We start from the raw sequence: 14,339 nt of genomic DNA, 5'->3' as shown, positions 1-14,339 counted from the left end.
TGACAGAGCTGAAAATATAATCGGAGACTCTAAAGTGCCGTATGTGTAAGAAACTGAAATTACCCAGCAGCAAAATGCAAGAACTTAGTTACAGCATTTTCATAACATTTGTTCATGCAGGCTGTTAAGGATACTACGATGTGATTATATTTTGGACTGTTGCCACCCCCCCCCCATATATTTACGCATCACTTACTTACAACGGTGATATAATTGTAATAAAGACTGATAGCAAGTAACTAAAATATTACTACATTAATTTCCCTATAACATACCTGGGAGGCAGTATTACTACAGCGCTTTGGGGGGGGTTCAACTTCCAACCATCATACGCTCATCTGTTGGGGGACTCGCTTTCCTTATGTCAAATTATGAATGAAAACCAGAACAGCCTGTATGGTTTACGCTTTGCTGCTAAAATAATTAATTTAGGTATCATGCTCCGTGCCTTCCCACATCACTTGGAAAATGTAAGAGAAGCGTTTGAAAAATTTCTTAAACCGGTGTGAATCAGCACTGTGGTTTCAAAGAAAAAGGTAGTGAGAGCTGAAGCGCAGGCAAGATGAGCGCTATACGTGCCGCTTCACACATACGTGGTTTGGCAGAACAAAATGAAGTGGAAGATGTGAATTGCCAATTAGTCACTAATGAAAAGTATTATTTGAAGTGTGCAAGCACGTAATTCGGAATCATGTTAATTGCCTGTGCCGTTTCCTCGTAGCCATTAAATAAAAAGGTGTATTACCCTCTAAAACTGCATATGCTATCCAAACGGGATTTCAAAGGCAGTCGGTTGCAGGAACCAGTTATGTAAAGCAAGACGAATTCGTATTGCTCAGAGGAAAAAAAAAAGAGAGGCAGGCTTCAGCAGGGTGGCAGAGTCGCAACACCGACCTCACACGTAGCAGTGGCAAAAAGGATCACGCGAAGAGAAATTAAAAAAAACCCCAAACGCTCTAGGTAAACACACAGAGAAATGGAACCAGAAGTAGCTTGACGCGGAAAGCCAGCAGGCGCCGCGGAAGGAACTGGCTGTAACAGCCCCAGCAGCCGCCAGCTCTCCGGCAGCAGGCCGCCGCCGCGGCGGAGGGTCCCGCGGCCCCGTGGCGCGGGCTGGCGGAGGCGCGAGGGCGGGGGCGGTAGTCGCGTCGCACCGCACCGCACCGCACCGGAGCTCCGGCCCGGCCCCGCCCCACCCGCCGGGCCCGGCGGCACCGCCCTCCCCCGGCGGGGCGGGGCACGGTTCCCCTCCCGCCCCCCGGTTGCTGGCGGCGGCGCGTCCGCGGTGGGCGCGTCCTGGCGGCGGCGCCAGGCGGCCACGTTGACAGGGCGGGAGCGGGGCCGCGCCGCGTAGCGCAGCGCAGAGCAGGCTGGGCGCTGGCCGTTGCTCGTTGCTCGGCGTCGGGGTGCGGGTGCCCGGTGCGGGGCCGCTGCCACAGTAAAAATGTCTTCGCCTCCCAAAGAGAAAGCAGAGACGCGGGCCGGACACCCTCCTGCTGGTACGGCCGCCGGTTCCCGTCTCTTCGCTCTTTCTCTTCCCACCCCTGGGGACGCGCCGGGGGGGCCGGGGCGGCCTGGGCAGCCGCGGGCCGGGAGGGCCCAGCGCCCCCGGGAGAGCCCGGCCGGGCGCCGGTTCCCCGCGAAGTCCCCGGCTTGCGGGCGCCGGGGCGCTGCCCGGGGCTGAGGAGGGTGAGGGCGGTCTCGGGCGGGTCCCGCCGCCGCTGCCGGGGGATGTGAGCCCCGGGTGGTTTCCCCGTGCTCCTCTGCTGGGGCGCCGCCGCCCAAAGCAACGTCTGGTCCGGCTTTCCGGCACTGGGAGGTGTGCGTGGGTTCCCCCCCTCCCCCTCTCGATCTCTGCCTGCCGCTCGCCCTCTCCCCCAGCTTTCCCTGCCCTCTGGTAGCCTTCGCCAGTAACGGCGGCAACGCTCCCTGCCCTGCATTCCCCAGAGGAGCTCTCTGGTTGCAGACAGATCCTCGTCGGGTTTGTGCTGTTTGGCATCTCCAGCTTCTGAGCCGGGAGACAGACAGCGTTGTCTTCATCGGTCCTCGTCTGTGAGGGCATCCCGTCCTCAAAAGGCAGCGGAGGCCTACGAAACCACTGCCTCGGGTGGTGGCTGATAGGCGGGAAGGGGAAAGGAGCAGTCTCAGCCACATCACAGCCTGCGTGGCTGTTCGCAACACAGTGCAAGCTGAGTGTGAACAGACAAACTGCAAATTAATAGCACTCTGTGCATCCATTTTGCCTGTGGGCGTTACGGTGCGAGTGCTAGAGCAGGCTGCATGCTCCTAGCTTTGATTCTGGAGGCTGGCAGGGTAGGAAACAAGTAAAGCTTGCTAGCTGCCCAGCGAAGGCGCTCCGGCACCTTCCACCCGCAGCTGCATGCTCATGGGCGAGCAGAGCGGCGGGCGGGCGGGGTAGGAGCTGTGTTTCACTTATGGTGGGGCACTGATCTGCCACTGTCCGTAGGCAGCAGCTCCTCTCTGTACACAAGTGGGGTTCAGTTACTCACAGTATCCAAGTTGTCTTGTTCCTTCACGTACTGTTAGTTTTTCTTCTTCTTTATTACAGTTTTCTTAAAAAAGCGAACTTTGGTCCCTGCACCAGCAACTTTTCATGTGTTTTCTAGTGTTTCCTGGTGGAATAGTTGGAGATTTTTTTTTTTAAGTGTTTCAGTCAAAAAATGCCAAAATTCTTATTCACAGGGTGGTTAGTTTTATATTCAAATCAATTGATAAGATTTAAAGCTAAATTTGAAAACAATTTTTGAACCCTAATCGAATTCTGTTCTTTTTATAATGAGGACCTGAAATTCCTTTAAATAGATAATAGAAGTGAGAAATAATGGCTTTGCTTTGCGTGGCAAATACAGTTCAGCAGTACAGTTAAGCCGATCTCTTGGCTGAACAGTCGTCTCAGTTCTGCAGCCTCCCATATCATGGCATTAGCTCTTACCTGACCTCCTGGTGAGGGAACCAAACCAAAGCACCTTTCCCAATGTTGACAGCTTTTGGCTGCCATGGCTCCTCGAGGTGGCTTGCCTTGAGGTCAGGCAAATGTCAGGTTCTGTGTGAGGGAATGGTTAAGACCTTAGGTTGGTTTAGCTGTGTCTTCCTGCTGCACCATCGATGGAAAGGGAACGAAGCATAAATGGCGGGTATTTTCATTTAGATGCTTTGTAACTGGATTTTCTGATGTTGTTGCATGTTAGAGTTTTGCTTCAAAACCTGTCTTTTGAAACAGGTGGAATTTTTTTAAAGACCTGAAGTGAGCCTCCGTAGGCCACATGAGAAGCTAGCGATGCACAGTGCAAAAGCACAACTGGAGTACAGTACAGGTTTCCCTTGCTGTCAGAGTATTGCAGTATTATTTTTTTCTTTGTAAACCGTGTATCCACATATGAACTGAAGAACTTTTTCAGCTATGTGCCTTTTAAGATCATTAGTATCCCTGAGGGTTTTTTGTGAGTATGCACCAATTCAGCTTTGGAAGGAAGGTGATCACCAAGTATGTCTTTGAGGCCAGAAAAAAATTAATGCTTTACAGTATCTCCGGGTTGTTTCTAGAAGAAGATGGTTCTGAGCTGGCTGGCAGAGGAAAGCGGCCCTGTGGTCTCTTAACACTTGGAAAATCCCCAATAAATGTGCTGACTAGCAACAGTTTATATTTACTCTAGGGGCTGAAGCTAGGTTTTAATCCTCTATCTCAAGCCAGTTTAGATCCTTGAATAATAATGTAATGCAATAGGGCAGTTTGCAAACAAGTTTTAGTAAAATGAAAATCAAAAATTCTTAAATAAATAAAAGATGACTACATAAATACATGTGGAATTGTGTTCATAAATAACAAGGCAAGTTCCTAGCAAGGCAAAGATGTGAATAGGGGATCTTTTTGACTAATGGCTTAAAAGTTCTGGTTTTGCTGCATACAGTTGTATAAAGAGCCCCACCTGTAATTACAGATGTGTCTTAGCCCACTAAGTATGAATTAGACATGTAAAAGTTAGGAAGGATTTGGATCATCAAATTAAAGCAGAATTGACAAGTCCGTTGTTTTTCATATGCACTGTTAGCCCTCGCTTACTGACTGCGTGCAGTCTGTTAGCTTCCTCTCTGCATTGATCTTTCATATGGGGAAAAAAAAAAGACAAGAAAAGCACTTGAAAAGACAAAGGATAATGAAATGGAAAGAAACCTCAAGGCCTCAGGCTGGTAACAGGGTGCTTGAAGCAACTTTGAACTCCTTTCTGAAACTTAAGAAGGCCCCAACTTAAGCTTTATTAAATATCCAATCTGTCAGTGAGATCAATGCATCTATAATACATTGCTGAGTAGGTTTGTACAGCTTGCAGTCCCTCTAGAGAGGTCTCCATAATTATGCTTTTAGCTGTTCATTTCTTCTGGTAGATACTGTGGAGGAATAAAGCAAGGTGATTGTGTTAATAGTTTATTTATGAAGCTTTACAGTAGGTTCATGAAAATAGTTACGTGCTTTTTCCTACATTAAAAAAATATAGCTCTGAGCCAAGATTTCTGTGAAACGAAGGTATGTAATAACTCTTACTTCAGTTCTTGTTTTGTCAGGCACTAATGTATGCTCCCTTAAGCTTGCAGAATGGCATATTTTGTGTTTCCCTTGGTCCTGGCTTTTCATACATCTTATCAATGTAATGGAATCTGTTATTACACGGTACATAAGAAATAAATTTTGTTTAATATTTAATATGATGCTCAAGGAAAATGGGAAGCTGCTGAAGCTCTTGGTTATACTCTGGATTTCTAAAAGTTCCTGTCTGGTTGCTGTGACCAGCGGGCAATTTGCATTGAGCTGGAAGGTTTCCCCAGGAAGGAGTGCCTTGGGTCTGCAACCTGAGCGGGCTGGGGCTGGGGCCATCGCAGAGCTGCGGTGCTTCTCTAGGTTCTTGGTGCTAGCTGTGACTCGGTGGGATTTATTTCAGAATTCAGTCTCAGAAACTGGGAGCAGTCCAGAAGAAGCACTGCAGTGGGGGGAAAGGAAAAAAAAAAAAAGGGTAAATAGACTGAGAGTGTTTACTGACTCCAGATCATCTTGAATGGTAATTGATTAACACAGTTGTTTAATACATTTCCAAAAGGAGTAGTCATACCCTTAAGAGGAATGCAGGCTGGCGTTCACAGGACAAACAAGACAGTCCCATCTGCCTCTCAGGGGGGGAAAACATGACAGATGATAATTGAAATCCAAAACTCAGCTCTTGTCCAGCAGTGGGGCAAACAGACTTGTGCCGTTGCTTTTCTTGGAGCATGCTGGCAGATGGTCCCCTCTTTATTTCACGCTTTAGAGGCTCTTGTCCGTCCCCACTGTGGGAGCTGTTCCCAGTCCCCTTCTGCCTTAGCACAGGTCCCACCTGACCTCTCCTGAGCAACTGCAGCCCGAGCTCTCTCTTCAGCGCAGGAACTGCTTTCTTCCTAATCCCAACGCAATGTCATTGACACCATCCTCTTCTGGGCACTGATTTCTGGCAGTGTTCTGGAAGGTGGTTTACCAGTTATTTAAATCCTCTCTCTGCTCTGTGCAGGATTTACAATAAGGAAATCTGAGCTCATATTCTTTTAAGAATGACTTTTAAATGACAATATCACTGTGGTAAGCATCTGTCAAATTATGTAGTAAATGCTAGGCAAGGAAGAAATAGATTAATCCTCTCAAGTCCAAGAAAATCTCACAAATGGAGTGGGTTTTTCTTTAGCTTGGTAGGTGGTATAATATTTTTTCCTCTCCGTCTAACCCTGAGGTAGTGTAGCTTGGTTGAAACCTTTTGAAAAGGAAAATTATGTTGCAAGGGTATTCCTCTTAAGCTAAGTCTTTTGAAACTGGGTATGAGCATGCTGTGTCACAGGTGGCAGAGATGTACCTTAGCTGTACGTATAGGATGCTGGTCTACTTATTTCACTTTTGTTCTCAGAAATACAATGTTTGCTGGATTCTTCTTTTGGTTTCCCAGATCTGCGCGGTAACCCTGGATTACTAAAGATTGTTCAGTTATGCACCAGTGTATTTTAGCTGATTATACTATGCCTGTAGATATTAGTGCAGAAAATCAGACGTTCAAGGTTATTAATTTACTGCATTGGTCATTCACTATAATGCCTTTTAATTGTCTGGTTATTTGCTTTGTAATCCCTGTTAATTCTGCATACAGAAAAATCTGAACGTGTTAGCTGCGTATCTTTGCCAGTGACAGATAAAGAGAAAACAAGTGGCTGGTGGCCTGATGATACATAGTATGAGAGGAGAGAGATTTTAGACCACCTAAATTAGCACTAAATCTTCAGATATTGTTTTCTTTCATTTTCTATTAGATGGTGAAGAATGTGGAAGCGTGTGTGCATTGTCCAGAAGTGCTGTCTGTAACCTGGCAGATGTTGCTGTGGAGACAGCATCTTCCACAAAAAGTAATTTGAAAGGAACTAATAAGAACTGATTGTGCAATGATGTTAAATTTATAAATGAATGTAAATAAAACATACCAATCACTTTGATTAACTGAGATGTTGGAACAAGACAGCACTTGACAGAAGTCAGTGTTTGCTTTTGCAATTTCTAATTAAATTTCTAAGGAGTTTGCATCAAGAAAAATTAATAGGAACTTTAATTTTTGTTTCATTTTTAAAACTACATTTCTTTGTTGCCTAACCTTTCTGTCTTTCCTTGTCCCACGTGAAACATTTCTCGCCAATTTAAGTATTGTAAGTTTTATGCTGGAGAGAGAAAACAAAATGGTTAGCGTGGGATTTGGGGGGGGGGGGGTTTGATGCATGATAAGGGGACACATTTTTTATCGGTTTTAAAAAATATTTCTTTGGTTTTGTCTGTTGATCACCTGTCTTTAGTTAATGTCCTTTTTTGAATCAGAAGTTTATCTTTTAAATATCAGACAAAGCTTAAAATGTATTTAAAAAATCCCAGGGCCAAAGAGCTGTCACTTTCTCCTAGGGCAGGTCACTTTCTCTTTACTGCTTGCCTTCACCCAGGCTGTAAAATTTATGGACAGGAGTGTCCTTTCCATTGCTGTCCTGGTTAAGAACTGAGAACTAAAACTGTTTTGTAGGTTTCAGGGATTAGCACTGAACTGCTGTGAGGTGCCTTAATCCTGCTGGGGCTGGGCACAGGAGGGCTGTCGGAAGTACAGCCTCCCCTAGCCACGCTGGCAAGCCGCTTTTCCTCCTCTGGCATCCTGCTTGCTCGGGCTGTGACGTCTCTGCTGAGGCTGTCCACAGACTTACCGTGTTGTGGCAATGTGAAACACAAACCAACGCGTCTGTAAGGTGGTTTCTTGACTCCTGACCGCTATAGTGTTTTTCTGATGTGGTTGCTGATGGCAATGTAACCCGTCCAATTAGCTAACGAGATGCATCATCTTATGTTATGCTGTCCTGTAAGCGTGTATAGCAATGGTTGAAGCAAAAAAAACTCCAAACTACAATATTAAAACAGAAAGCAGATCAAGAGCAGCCTGCCTGTTGCTCTGCTTAGTAGCTGCAGTGTTAGGCCTGGCTTGGTTCCTATTTTATATTTCACTTTGGAGGGGGCAAATGATGAACATAAGTGGATTTGCCTTCAGTTCTTGTTTTGCGTTTCAAAGGGATGCTTTCACGTTTGGGTAATTTCTAAAACTAAATCATGACAAGGATTTGAAATGTGGTAAATGCTTATGTTTTGCAAAACAAAAAGCTCTGATCTAAATGCAATTTAAGAGTCCTCCTAAACTTTGCTTTTTATTATACTGTTCATGACGTACTTGTATAAATGCTATTATTATAACTGTAGTTTTTAACTTGAAATGACAAGTGAGGTTCTTCATCCCTTCTTGTTTTATGGGAGTATTTAACATTCACATTTGTGGCTGTCCTAGTTTCAGCTGGGATAGAGTTAATTTTCTTCCTAGAAGCTGGTACAGTGCTGTGTTTTGGATTTAGGATGGGAATAATGTTGGTAACACATTTAGTTGTTGTTTTAGTTGTTGCTAAGTAGCGCTTACAGTAGTCAAGGACTTTTCAGCTTCCCATGCCCTGCCAGCGAGAAGCTGGGAGGGGGCACAGCCAGGACAGCTGACCCAAACTGGCCAAAGGCATTGGCCATTCCATACCATATGATGTCATGCTCAGTACATAAACTGGAGGGAGTTGGCCGGGTGGGGGGGTGACCGCTGCTTGGGAACTGGCTGGGCATTGGTCGGTGGGTGGTGAGCAATTGCATTGTGCATCACTTGTTTTGTATATTCTTTCATCATTATTGTTATTATTATTTTCCCTTCCTTTTCTGTCCTATGAAACTGTCTTTATCGCAACCCATGAATTTTACTTCTTTTTTTTTCCTCTCCAATTCTCTCCCCCATCCCACTGGGGGTGGGGGGAGCGAGCGAACAGCTGTGTGGTGTTTAGCTGCCTGGTGGCTTAAACCACAACAGTCCTTTTGGTGCCCAATGTGGGGCACAAAGTGTTGAGATAACGACAGATCTGACCAGAGCGTGTCAAGGCAAATTTGTTATAAGCATTCATCATATTGGTTTAACAGTCGCTGGTCACAATGTTGATTAATTTATTCTCAAAGCCGTTGTGCTTGCTCTCAAAGTTGTGTCATGTAACACCTTTCTTGCTGCATATGTTCCCTGTTGCGCTGTCTGTCACCTCTGGGAGCTGGATCAAGGATATCATTCTGCTGCACTGTGTAACACTACTGGTTTATGATGTGATAAAATTTATTGGTCATGAGGCTAATCATTTGTACTCAGCATTGCCATCATCTCCGTACCTCAGGAGCCACTTTTCAGAAACTATTAATAATTACACTCTTTACCTTTTCTCCTCGGGGAACCAATCTATGGGGGAGATGGGGGGGGACACTTTCCCCCCCTCCTTCACCTTCCCTTTCTCCTTCAGGCTAGTTACAACAGCTCTTGAGAATTTTTAATATCTTTGGGATGTTCAAACCACCATGGTCCTATTGCTGTGTCTCCTGAATGTGGTTCAGGTCTTGATCTTGTTTAAGATTAAACAATAATTTAAGAAAACCAACCAGAGATCACCCCCGGTGACAGGCACTGCGGCTACTCCAACTCCCACGACAGGCACTGCAGCTGAACCAGAGAACCAACCCATGCCGGTATCAGTCGCCCCATACACAAGAAGAAATACACAAGAAAATCAACTCGTTTAGTAAGGGATGAAGATGAACCAGGGCCATCATGAGAACAGGAGGAGGAAGAGGCAGAACCCATAAATGAGACGGTAACCACCCGATCCCTATCCCTGAGCGAGCTGTGAGAATGCGAAAAGATTTCAGCCATCATCCAGGCAAGCACATTGTCCAGTAGCCTGGAATTAGAGGGTAGGGAAGCCAAGCAGCTGGGATCCCTTTCCAGGGAAGGGGACATTGACAAAGCGACTGGAAAAGGAGCACAAGCCCTCAGCCTCTGGAGGCGACTCGTCAGGTGTGAAGGAAAGGTATCCCTTCAAGGAAGATGTTATATGTCACCCAGGCAAGTGGACCACCATGGAGAGGGGTATCCAGTACCTGAGGGAATTAGCCATGCTGGAGGTGATTTATGGTGACCTGAACAATGAGCAGTTATCCAAAGATCCAGATGAAGTCAAGTGCACATGACCCATGTGGTGGAGGTTTGTACGGAGTGCACCATCGTCATAATCCAACTCATTGGCAGTAATGACTTGGAAAGACAGAGAGGAACAAACAGTGGGTGAGTTGGCTGGCCAACTCCAGCAATACGAAGAAAGTCTCTCTTCTTCGCTACGGGCCTGCATCTTGGCTGTGGAGAAACTGTCCCGGAAGGTCCAGCAACTCGAAGAGGATATGTCCTACTCCCCACCTGTATGGACCAGTATCTCAGCCATTAGGAGTAAGTGTCCCTCTGCTCAAGAGAGAGGATGTAGAGGGTACACACCACAGGCCACCCTGTGGTTTTATCTGCGTGACCACGGAGAGGACATGAGGAAGTGGGATGGGAAACCTACCTTGTCCCTAGAGGCACGGGTACGTGAGTTGCAAGGAAAAACAATCACAAAAGGGGGTTCTTCCAGGAAAATTGCTGCTCCAGTTTCCAGCGAGCAGTTCCCCAGACAGAGTAGATGGGCTGATTTTACTTCCGATCTTAATAAAGGGACTTTTGATTTGCATTTACAAGAAGTGAGTAACGGATACTATGACCAGGAGTAGAGGGGCCCTGCCTCCAGCCAGGTGGAGGAAAGGGACAACCGGGTTTCCTGGACTGTGTGGATTCAGTGGCCTGGCCTTCCAGTACACCTGGAACCGACTGCCCCAGGGGTGGAAACACAGCCCTACCATTTGCCATGGACTGATCCAGACTGCACTAGAACAGGGTGGAGCTCCGGAACACCTGCAATACATTGATGACATCATTGTGTGGGGTAACACAGCAGGAGAAGTTTTTGAAAGAGGGAAGAAAATAGTCCAAATCCTTCTGAAGGCCAGTTTTGCCATAAAACAAAGCAAGGTCAAGGGACCTGCACAGGAGATCCAGTTTTTAGGAACAAAATGGCAAGATGGACGTCGTCAGATCCCAATGGATGTGATCAACAAAATAACAGCCATGTCTCCACCAACTAGCAAAAAAGAAACACAAGCTTTCTTAGGCGTCGTGGGTTTTTGGAGAATGCATATTCCAAATTACAGTCTGATTGTAAACCCTCTCTATCAAGTGACCCGGAAGAAGAACTATTTCAAATGGGCCCCTGAGCAACGACAAGCCTTTGAGCAAATTAAAGAGGAGATAGTTCATGCAGTGGCCCTTGGGCCAGTCTGGGCAGGGCAAGATGTAAAAAATGTGCTCTACACCGCAGCCGGGGAGAATGGCCCTACCTGGAGCCTCTGGCAGAAAGCACCAGGGGAGACTCGAGGTCGACCCCTAGGGTTTTGGAGTCGGGGATACAGAGGATCCGAGGCCCACTATAGTCCAACTGAAAAAGAGATATTGGCAGCCTATGAAGGGGTTTGAACTACTTTGGAAGTGATTGGCACTGAAGCACAGCTCCTCCTGGCACCCCGACCGCCGGTGCTGGGCTGGATGTTCAAAGGGAGGATCCCCTGTACACATCATGCAACTGATGCTACGTGGAGTAAGTGGGTCACACTGATCACACAGCGGGCTTGAATAGGAAACCCCAGTCGCCCAGGAATCCTGGAAGTGATCATGGACTGGCCAGAAGGCAAAGATTTCAGAATATCACCAGAGGAGGAGGTGACGCGTGCTGAAGAGGCCCCACTGTATAATAAACTATCAGAAAATGAGAAGCAATGTGCCCTGTTCACTGATGGGTCCTGGCGTATTGTAGGAAAGCATCGGAGGTGGAAGGCTGCTGTGTGGAGTCCCATGCGACAGGTAGAAACTGCTGGAGAAGGTGAATCAAGCCAGTTTGCAGAGGTGAAAGCCGTCCGGCTGGCTTTAGATACTGCTGACCGAGCAAAGCGGCCAGTGCTCTATCTCTATACTGACTCCTGGATGGTGGCAAATGCCCTGTGGGGGTGGTTGCAGCCATGGAAACAGAGCAACTGGCAGCACAGAAACAAACCCATCTGGGCTGCTGCATTGTGGCAACATATTGCTGCCTGGGCGGAGAACCTAGTTGTAAAAGTCCATCACGTAGATGCTCACGTACCCAAGAGTCGGGCCACTGAAGAACATCAAAACAACCAGCAGGTGGGTGATCAGGCTGCTAAGATTGAAGTGGCTCAGGTGGATCTGGACTGGCAATGTAAGGGTGAATTATTTATAGCTCGGTGGGCCCATGACACCTCAGGCCATCAAGGAAGAGATGCAACATACAGATGGGCTCGTGATCGAGGGGTGGACTTGACCATGGACACTATAGCCCAGGTTATCCATGAATGTGAAACATGCGCTGCAATCAAGCAAGCCAAGCGGTTAACGCCCCTCTGGTATGGAGGACGATGGCTGAAATATCAGTATGGGGAGGCCTGGCAGATTGATTCTATCACACTCCCACAAACCCGCCAAGGCAAGCGCCACGTGCTTACAATGGCAGAAGCAACCACCGGATGGCTGGAAACATATCCCGTGCCCCATGCCACTGCCTGGAACACTATCCTGGGCCTTGAAAAGCAAGTCCTATGGCGACATGGCACCCCAGAAAGAATTGAGTCAGACAACGGGACTCATTTCTGACACAACCTCATCGACACCTGGGCCAAAGAGCACGGCACTGAGTGGGTGTATCACATCCCCTGTCATGCACCAGCCTCTGGGAAAATCCGATGATACAATGGACTGTTAACGACTACGCGGAGAGCAATGGGTGGTGGGACGTTCAAACATTGGGATACACATTTAGCAAAAGCCACCTGGTTAGTCAACACTAGGGGATCTGCCAATCGAGCTGGCCCTGCCCGGTCAAAACTTTTACGTACTGCAGAAGGGGATAAAGTCCCTGTAGTGCATGTAAACAATATGCTGTGGAAGGCAGCCTGGGTTATTCCTGCTTCGGGCAAAGGCAAGCCCATCCATGGGATTGCTTTTGCTCAAGGACCTGGGTGCTCTTGGTGGGTGATGCAGGAGGATGGGGGAGCCCGATGTGTACCTCAAGGGGATTGGATTTTGGGTGAGAATAGCCAATGAATTAAATTATATGATGTTAATTGCTATGTAGTACTGTATAGCATCACTTCTGTGGTGGCTATATGCCATATCAACGGTATCACAGTAAGAATCACCTAGATTAATGAAGAATGAACTTTGATGAAACCAAGCAAAGTGCAGCGATGATAGAACCAGACAAGTGCAGCGGTGATGGGACCAAAACTGGCTTCAGCATACAAAAAATCCAACACCACACACCATCTCTCCTGCCCTGAAGGACTGTTATGACAGATGGAGCCCAAAGTCATGGACTAATTGAACTCAACGAAGATTCTATAGGAATGGCCCATAGACTAAGGGAATGATATCTGTGTGTATATATAGCAAAAAAAACCAGGATAAGGGGTGGTGATTAATGGAAATGTATTGGAAAGTGTGAGACCTGGGCATGACATAGATGGTATAGAATAAGAGGTGGATACTGTCCTGGTTTTGGCTGGGATAGAGTTAATTTTCTTCCTAGTAGGTGGTACAGTGCTGGGTTTTGGATTTAGGATGAGAACAATGTTGGTAACACACCGATGTTTTAGTTGTTGCTACGTAGCGCTTACAGTAGTCGAGGACTTTTCAGCTTCCCATGCCCTGCCAGCGAGAAGCTGGGAGGGGGCACAGCCAGGACAGCTGACCCAAACTGGCCAAAGGGGTATTCCATACTGTGTGACGTCATGCTCAGTATATAAACTGAGGGGGAGTTGGCCAGGGGGAGCAGTGACCGCTGCTCGGGAACTGGCTGGGCATCGGTCGGCGGGTGGTGAGCAATTGCATTGTGCATCACTTGTTTTGTATATTCTTTCATCATTATTATTAATATTATTTTCCCTTCCTTTTCTGTCCTATGAAACTGTCTTTATCTCAGTCCACAAATTTTACTTTTTTAATTTTGTTTTTTCCCCCCGATTCTCTCCCCCATCCCACTGGGGGTGGGGGGAGTGAGCGCACAGCTGTGTGGTGTTTAGCTGCCTGCTGGGTTAAACCACAACAGTGACCTTTTGCATCGTGTTAATGCAAGCCATCACCTCCATTTCTTCTTCTGACTGCTGCAAGTTTACAGGGGTGGGGGAGAGTTAAAACAGAGTTGAGTTTTCTAAAATGGTATTGGAAGCAGGTGGTAAAATGAGCTGCAGCTTCTCAGGATGAGCAAAGATGGCATGATGTGAAGGGGAATGGCAGATGCAGTCCTGAAGTAGCTGTTCCTCACGCTTGCCACTTTTAAACACTTTGGACCCCTTTTTTAAACTGTGATTACTATGAAACTATTCTGTAAAATATTGGGGGGGGCAGCAGGAGAGAGTAATCCTTAAAACATTCTTCACTTACGCTGATTTGACTGAGGTTTGTTGTGTCTCTCTAATTTTCATTCTAGTGAAAGCTGGTGGGATGCGGATTGTGCAGAAACACCCACACAATTCTGATGCCAAAGAGGAAAAAGATAAGGATGACCAAGACTGGGAAACCAGCAGGTGAGCATTTTGATTTGGTGTATGTGCTGTAGCGAATTTCCATCACCTTCAACCGTATCACCAGTTTTGTTTTCCTTGTGGATAGCAAACCAAGGATACAGTTGTTTTTGTATCATAAAATTGATTTAAAGCGGTAGCAAGTTATATGCTCCTTCAAAAGAATTGGGGAATTTGGGAATTTTTACCTTGCTGAGCCTCCTTTAAATGA

At 46.8% G+C, this 14,339-nt stretch overlaps 1 protein-coding gene across 1 annotated transcript in view; it reads left to right on the top strand.

Moving 5' to 3' along the window:
- Positions 1 to 1,332: 1,332 nt before the first annotated feature.
- The window catches only part of DAP (death associated protein), a 62,739-nt gene continuing 49,732 nt past the window's right edge, over positions 1,333 to 14,339 (top strand). Inside the window, exons 1-2 of the mRNA XM_076330341.1 lie at positions 1,333 to 1,499; positions 14,035 to 14,131. Coding sequence (XP_076186456.1) covers positions 1,445 to 1,499; positions 14,035 to 14,131 — 152 coding nt within the window. The 5' untranslated portion in view covers positions 1,333 to 1,444. The remainder of the gene's footprint in view (positions 1,500 to 14,034; positions 14,132 to 14,339) is intronic.

This window comes from Aptenodytes patagonicus, chromosome 2 (genome assembly GCF_965638725.1).
Source record: "Aptenodytes patagonicus chromosome 2, bAptPat1.pri.cur, whole genome shotgun sequence".
NCBI lineage: Eukaryota > Metazoa > Chordata > Aves > Sphenisciformes > Spheniscidae > Aptenodytes > Aptenodytes patagonicus.
The sequence above is the reverse complement of the archived record's forward strand: the minus strand, read 5'-3'. Positions and strand labels throughout refer to the sequence as shown.